At 46.7% G+C, this 7545-nt stretch overlaps 4 protein-coding genes across 4 annotated transcripts; 3 read left to right on the forward strand and 1 right to left on the reverse strand.

The window, feature by feature from the left end:
* Positions 1-1109: 1109 nt before the first annotated feature.
* LMH87_008006 (uncharacterized protein) lies at positions 1110-3024 on the reverse strand (the record flags this gene model as incomplete). Its single annotated transcript, XM_056202068.1, has 9 exons — positions 1110-1275; positions 1339-1716; positions 1781-1859; positions 1910-1946; positions 2003-2057; positions 2113-2465; positions 2522-2531; positions 2595-2721; positions 2781-3024. The coding sequence occupies 9 exons, from the start codon at positions 3022-3024 to the stop codon at positions 1110-1112; spliced, it is 1449 nt and encodes a 482-aa protein (XP_056057881.1).
* A 693-nt stretch (positions 3025-3717) lies between these two features.
* LMH87_008007 (uncharacterized protein) lies at positions 3718-4250 on the forward strand (the record flags this gene model as incomplete). The annotated part of the gene is made up of 2 exons (XM_056202079.1): positions 3718-4136; positions 4187-4250. The coding sequence occupies 2 exons, from the start codon at positions 3718-3720 to the stop codon at positions 4248-4250; spliced, it is 483 nt and encodes a 160-aa protein (XP_056057882.1).
* Positions 4251-4311: 61 nt separating this feature from the next.
* On the forward strand, positions 4312-4915 carry LMH87_008008 (uncharacterized protein; the record flags this gene model as incomplete). Its single annotated transcript, XM_056202090.1, has 2 exons — positions 4312-4694; positions 4912-4915. 2 exons carry the CDS (start codon positions 4312-4314, stop codon positions 4913-4915), a joined length of 387 nt encoding a protein of 128 aa, XP_056057883.1.
* Positions 4916-5663: 748 nt separating this feature from the next.
* LMH87_008009 (uncharacterized protein) lies at positions 5664-7103 on the forward strand (the record flags this gene model as incomplete). Its single annotated transcript, XM_056202101.1, has 6 exons — positions 5664-5801; positions 5861-5913; positions 5974-6056; positions 6118-6385; positions 6454-6916; positions 6993-7103. The coding sequence occupies 6 exons, from the start codon at positions 5664-5666 to the stop codon at positions 7101-7103; spliced, it is 1116 nt and encodes a 371-aa protein (XP_056057884.1).
* Positions 7104-7545: the final 442 nt, after the last annotated feature.

The raw sequence follows: 7545 nt of genomic DNA on the forward strand, positions 1-7545 counted from the left end.
AAGAAAACACAGTTCTAGTAATATAGGTTAGGGATGGAGGTGGCTGGAAATTACTGGCCCGAAAGTGAGAATGGCCCGAAAGTGGGTTGTTAACGTTACTAGGTGAGAATGCAAGCTAGTAACGTCGGCCACCCACTTGGGAACACCCCCCACTTGGGAACACCCCCCACTTGGGAACACCCCTTTCACACCAAAAAGGCGCTTTTTACAGGGATTATATATCTATAGCTAATATATCTAAAAAGATTAAAAACATATTAATAAATCTATTATAGCTATATTAAGCTAAGAAAGAGTTTTTAGCTTAGTATTAAAATCTATATAATAGAAATAATTAGTTAAAGTAATAATAAATAAATTACTAGTAAATACTAAGTAATTTAAAAAATAATTATCTAATTTTAGAAAATAGCTATAATAATAGAATAGATATAGAAAGACTCTTTAAAGAATCTATTATTTATTCTATTAATATTATAAATAGATACTAATATAGTATATATATATAAGTCTTTTAAATCTTTACTAGTAAAAATTTACCTACTTTCTATTAGTCTATATTAAAGCTTTTTTAGAATTATATATATATTATCTTCTAATAGATATATAGTTTAAAAGGCTTAAAGTATTTATAAAAGATTAATAACTATTTTTAGTAAGCTATTAGAATTAGTTCTTTAGTGTTAAGAAACTACTAGTATTCTCCTACTAAACCTTAACAAATTTTATACCTAATCTTTAGAAATATCTAGAATTAGGGATAAATTTACTATTAATGAAAACTAAAGATATATAGCTTAGGTTGCGGATTATCTATCTATTGATAATAATTTTAACCTTTTAACGTATACTAGTACTGTCTTATCTCTAGTTGAAAAGGTAGTGTTTTAGTGTAAAAGGGGTGTTCCCAAGTGGGGGTGTTCCCGAGTGGGTGGCTGACGTTAGTGACATGCAATTCGGGGACTAATCGCGACACCACAGTCTCCTAAGCCGGCACCGAGGGCCGTCCGGAAGACACGAGATGTTCAATGCGAGTTCTTTGTGTTACATGTAAAAGGGCTGATTGAACAATCTGTAATAACTAGAATGTACATGAGAATAACCATATATCAATGAATCATAATCTGCACACCGATACTACCCGTCTTTGGCATGGAGATAAGCTGATCGTGGTCGTAGGCGACATCCGCGACTGTGGTATTATACAGCCTCATGTGGGGTAGTGCACGGAGCGCCAGCGCTGCCATGGCGATATGCAGCTCGCAATACGCTAAGCTAAATCGGATTGTCAGAGTTAGACCGGCCCAGTTCTGTGTTGCCTTGTTGGTTTATACTCACTGCATGCCAACACATTGGCGAGGGCCTTTGGAAAAAGACAGCATATACTTGTCTAGCTCCCGATTCCGAAACCCATTCGCGTTCAGCCATCGCTGTGGCACAAATGACGTGGGATCAGGATAAAGCTTCGGATCGGTGTGTATCATGTACGTCGAGACTCCAATCGCAGAACCACAAGGGATAACGTGGGATGAATTATCGGGTGCCACATAAACCAGGTCCCCGTCTGGTGCGACGAGGCTTATTCGGCTTGCGACGCCATGCATCAATCGCAGGGCCTCCTGGATTACCGCGTTGAGGTACGGCAATTGCTCTAGGGTAGACCATGGCGGCAATGCCGTCTCATCCCGTACTACGCTGCGCAACTCCGCGCGCAGCCTGTCTAGGCTGTTGGCATCTTTGAGAAGGTAAAAAGTGGCGATCGATAGGACGGTGGATATACTGTGAGTCCCGCCCAGAACTAGCGCGACTGCCTCGCCAGTAAGTCTTTCCAACGTCTTTTCGCTCGGAGAAAGATCTGACTCGAGGAGTGCATCAACAATGTTTGGGTGGACGACCTTGCCAGACTCACTGTCTAAGCTGTCCTGTACAAGTTGCGGGATAACGATCTGTAAGCTAAGTATCAGTTTGATCCATTTCACAGAGCAACCCAAGTATGACAAACGCGAATGAGCTCCAACAGCGCGTAGATCTCGGTTGAGATGTATCGGCAGACGTTCCTTAGTGAGTTAGAATGCTACGATAAAATTGAAATAGGCCTTTTCGGAAACCCACAGGGGTAAATACTCGGCAAGACATGCCAGAAAGGGCAGATGTCGACTGAGATAAAACAAGCCCGTCATCTTGTCAACAGTACCTTTGAAGGTCGGTTTCCAGCCGGGCCCCTTGAGGTTTTCCAGGCTATGCCCAAAGGCATATTTGGTCAGCGTATCTGTTGTGAAGCAAGAGTATGCAGCGGTCAGTTGAAAGGGCTCATTTTTGTCCCAGGCCAGCAGCTTGGCGCAGAGAAGCTGTGCTTTTTCGTGGACTACACTCTCATGCTTCGATATCCTGGAACGTGAAAGATACTTTGCAACAGGAACTCGCCGCTGCCTATGCTCATCATGGTTGGCTGTACCGACGGTGGCCTCGGATGACCATTAGTAAGTGCTCGTACCTATGTGGTGCTGAAGGTGAAACGTACAAGCTTGACACTTGGAAGGAAAGAGTTCAGTAAGAGTAGTTGATAACAGCACAATACTTCGGAATAAACTCACCCTCTGGGAAATGCAGCTAAATAATGGCTAGATTTGTCGCGCTTTTCCTTTCCTTGCCGGTATAAGATGTCGATGAAAGCAGGGTCATTGCAGTGCAGCTCATCCGGATTAACCCGTACAATGGAGCCTGGAATGTATACATTGTTATAAAAAAAGTAACTATCGATTGATTCTGTGGCAGATTACCGTATACTTTATGCAGCTCTGCGACTTTGCGTGTAAACTGGCCTTTGTGGACAACGTCAAACCAGAATTCATAACCATAAGACGCCCTGGCGAGCATTGGGCCCGGAAACTGGGAGAGCGGGTGGAAGGTGACGCGGTAGGTGACAACAACAGTAGCATACAGACATAAGATAGCCGCAAATAAGCTTATACCCACAAATTCCATGCTGGAACCCGTGTAGGCGGTTATAATTGAAAGTCCCATTGTGTCTGTTGATTGGAGTTGCACTCCGGAGGGTTTCGTTATTTTCGTTACCTTGGAGCAGCCGAACGAAGGCAGGCTAGAAAAGAAGTTTACTGAAGCTGTTCGCACTAGGTAGATATAGTTTCGAAGGAAGCGAGCAGCGGGGAACCCGCTGTTGTAATGCGACGGTAGCATCCATTTAATGTCGCAACCCCCAGTCCTGCATGCAATGTATGCCTTGCGGGACTGATGTATGATGGGCTAATGATAGATGCCGTAGCCAATTAGGCCAAGCCACATCATAAACACCGAGACATTGACTCAGCGGGCTCCATTCACTTCGGTCCACGAGAAGCAATATATGATTCGTGTGGAGGGCGTGCTATCAAGATGATACTGACAGCAAGCCTCGTCAACCCCGTTTCCGAGGCTAGACGCCGTGCCAGATCTGGACCACGAAAGCAAATCCGTGGGCCTGATTCAGAACCACATTTGTAAATAGGACTGGTGACCCTTTCTTTACTGAAAGAGGTTCGAGACAGAGCGGAGAACTACTTATATTAAAATAGGAGCAAACTTTGCCGACGATACCAGAAGGATTAGACAAGCCAACGCCCTTTTACTTCAAAATTATCAGATCCGGACTGCCCAGGTAACCCCGCGGCGTGTTAGCTGGTTGCTCTTCAATAACGGAGTTGTCGCATATCCTGCATCATGGATCCAATTCAGGAAGAACTCCTTTATAAAGAACTATCCCTCCTACCTCGTCCCTGTTATCCCTTTCCGGACAGAGTCAACCAGCATATTGACAGCCTTGCATCCGAATATCGCGAGTGGATCGACACCGACTGCGACTTTACATCTGCGTCTGCTCGCGCTGCGTACAAGCGACACAGATTAAGCGACATTGCTGCCCGGGCATTTCCGTCGCTGAGTCTGGAGGAACTGCGACCAGTGGCACGCTTCACGTCATGTCTGGCCATCATCGATGACTTTCTAGACAAGGCGGATGCTGCTGAGCTGGAACGAGTCCGCAACGAAGCCACCGCCCTTCTCCTTGGTATAGATGACAGGGAGCCGCCCCGTGCAGGATTCTATCGCCAGGTATATCTGATACGGCAAGATGCCTTGGCGTGCGAAATGCCTCAGTATCTATATCGACATTTCGTTGACGCCATCGTAGGATTGTTGACGGGCTATGGGGCGGAGAAGCAATTCAACGCGGCGGACACGCCGCCACCGCTTAATGCTTACATGACGCTCCGTCTGCAGACATCTGGAGGCAACTGCTATGCTAAATACCTATGCATGCAAAAGAATTACCGTCTCCTGCCGAACCACGTGCTGCAGAACCCGGCCATTCGCCGGATGCACGGCCTGGCGAGCCTGCTCATCGGCTACCACAACGACTTCATCTCGCTCCCCAAAGAGCTTGCTCGAGGCGGCGACGTGGTCAACCTCGTCATGGTCGTGCAGAGGGAATTCGGGCTGAGCACGCTGCAACAGGCCTGGGCGAGAGCTCTCGACATACACGACGACGCCCTAGGCGAATTCACGTTCCTGCAAAAGAGCTTGCCGGACTTTGGCCTTTGGCAGCAGATGGCCTCAGAGTACGCCGAGGACTTGGGCGTCATGGTTCAGGGTGTCTACGCGTGGCATACGCAGAAGACGGGGCGCTATGTTCCAGGGGCGTACGTTGAGCCAGTCTATTGCCCGGATCGAACGGGTAGCAAGCAAAGCAGGGGCGCGTCACATGGAAAAAGCCAAGAACGGGGAAGACTGCCTGCTAGGGGCAAGCTCCAAGCCGACTACCAAGTCTTTGTTTGCATGTTCTTATGTGGCATGCTCTGCTGCGTTTGGCTGTTTTCTTTGCTTTTGCTCCCTATAGGCTAACGCATAGGTAGACAGGTAATTCGACAATGATGTGATCCAATTTTCAAGTGCGTACATCCATACATATGCCTTACCTGACTCCCGGGATTGCCATCGAGTGGATAGTCTGGTCCATGCGTCCTCATCTGCCGGTCAGTTCCTACATACCGGGAATTTTATTAGTTACACCGCTCTTTGTGGTAAGACATTCTCGACCCAACCACTTGGTAGCTACCGCAAAGCGACGTACAGGGGGTTGCGCGGCCCACACTCCCCTGAGAAAAAGGAAAGAACACTGTCGGACGCTGGATTCCAGATTTCAGCCGCTCCTAATGATGATGCTGATGATGATGCGATGATGATGAGTTGTCTATGCTTTAACATAGTGCTCGTCTCCCTGGACTTGGAATGGTCATAAACTTGTCTGTCTGCTAGTTCTTGGTGCAGCGCGACTTTTTTTGTTTTAGCCAATGCCTTTCGTTCTTGTTTCCGCTGCTGCTGTCAGCTGCTAGCTATATTCTTGTGGCTGGAGCTGACAGCCCCCTGCGCGCGCTAACTACGGAGGCCTAGCCTGTACGACTCAGGTATCAGTTATTATTAGTGATTTGTCTTTGCATGCGCTGTGTCTTACCCCCCTCCTAGTTACCGACTAATTGGTAGCGAGATCTGCCACACCATGTGCCGTCACATATGACGACTGCCCGCCCCCCTACACTGGGCCTATTGGAAGCTTCCGTCTTTCTCACCTATGCACATCGAGGACTTTCCCGTCAGACACACGCAACACAATGCAAAGCCATGGTCACTACGAGCTGTCGCAGCACGACAGCCAGCGCAATCCGCAGCGCGAGGACGCTGACGTGGCAGGCATATTCGACTTTGACGTGACAAAGATATTCGGGCACGACAATGTCATTGAGCCAGAAGTAAGAGCTTTTGGGTTCTCACACCCTTTGATCTGCATACATATCCACGTGGTTTATAGTCCTGGCCGCTAATTGTTTTTTTCTTCACTTTGAATCAAAAGGCTTGGAGCTTGTGAGACCACCTCCAAAGAAACCTCGTATATCACATCACCACCTTACTGATCAACCACAGGAGCGACTCAGCGTCACTGTCAGAGAGCACGCAAGCGTACCCTGAAGAATTCGGCCGTACTTACCATGCCTATCACGCCGGCTGTAAGTATGCCTGCTGCGGTCAAGTCCAGCGCGCCGACTGTGTCTAACAGTATCCAACTAGCGTACCCGTTTCCAAACGACATCGCCGAGCAGGATCGCCTAAAGCTCCAGAGCGACTGCGTGAAGCACCTCCTGGGCAACAAACTGTACTTTGCCCCGCTTTCACGTACGAATCCGCCTCTGAGGGTCATTGATGTGGCAACCGGGCTCGGCGACTGGGCCATCGAGATGGGCGATTTGTTCCCTGGGTCCATAATTGTTGGCACAGATTTGTCTCCCATCCAGCCAGACGAAGTACCGCCAAACGTTCATTTCTACGTAGAAGATGCGTGAGTCGACAAAGGCCTACGACACGAAACTCTCTGCTGACAATCTTTTTTTTTTTTTTTCAAACCAGTACTGACCCATGGGACTTTACCCACAAGTTCGACTACATTCACACCAGAAGCACTGTCGGGTGCTGGGGTAACTTTCAGACGCAGATTGCGCAGGAGGCTTTTGCTTCTCTCGAGCCTGGCGGCTGGTTCGAGTCGCAGGAAATCGACGGCAACATCTGCTGCGACGATGACACCCTAAATCCCGACGGGGCGCTGGCGCAATATTTCGGGGACCTGGTTACAGCCTCGGAACGGATGAACCGGCCTGCTATCCTCGGCGCCATCCTCAAAGAGGCGTACGAGGCTGCTGGCTTTGTCGACGTCCAGCAGATTCCGCTCAAGATGCCGATTGGCGGATGGGCCAAGGACAGCCGTCTTAGGAGCATAGGGCTTGCCTGGCAGGCTAATCTCCTGGAGGGTCTCGGCGGGTTTGCGTATCAGCTGTTTAACAGAGTATTCGACAGGACTTCAGAAGAGACCGAGGTGTGTATCCAGTCAGCTAAACTTTTTGCGATACCTATAAAAACTTGTACAATGATAAAGATGCTAAATATGATAGGTACTTCTTGTGAGTGTGCGTAAGGAGCTCTGCGATCCACGTATACATTCATACATGCCCGGATATGTGGTTTGGGGGAGGAAGCCACACCCCGGGGAGTCTCTTGCCTAGGGCTTCTTAGTACGATTTAGGTTGTATATGTTAATAAGTATAACTACTAGTAGTAGCGCCTTAATATATCTAGTGTAATTCTAGGAATATAAACACTAAAAAAAGCTATATACTACTTATAGAGTACTCTACTTACTTTAATATTAAGGTTTTACTTTATAAGGATAGTATATTAAATATTAGTATAATAAAGTAAACTTTTAAGTAATTAATTATAATTTTTAGAAATTAAGTTAGTTTAAGTTAAGTTACTTTATAAAAGTTAATATTATATCTTATAAACTATAATAAAGCTTTAACATTAAATTCTTATTATAATATAATTCTAGGAATATAAATACTAAAGAAAAGCTATCACTTATATAGCGACAAACTAGGGGCTAGGTTGTTATAAAGTGCACTAAAAATTTAGACTCTATAAAAACTATAAGGGGGTTAGGTT

This window comes from Akanthomyces muscarius (assembly GCF_028009165.1).
Source record: "Akanthomyces muscarius strain Ve6 chromosome Unknown contig_15, whole genome shotgun sequence".
Classification (NCBI taxonomy): Eukaryota; Fungi; Ascomycota; class Sordariomycetes; order Hypocreales; family Cordycipitaceae; genus Akanthomyces; species Akanthomyces muscarius.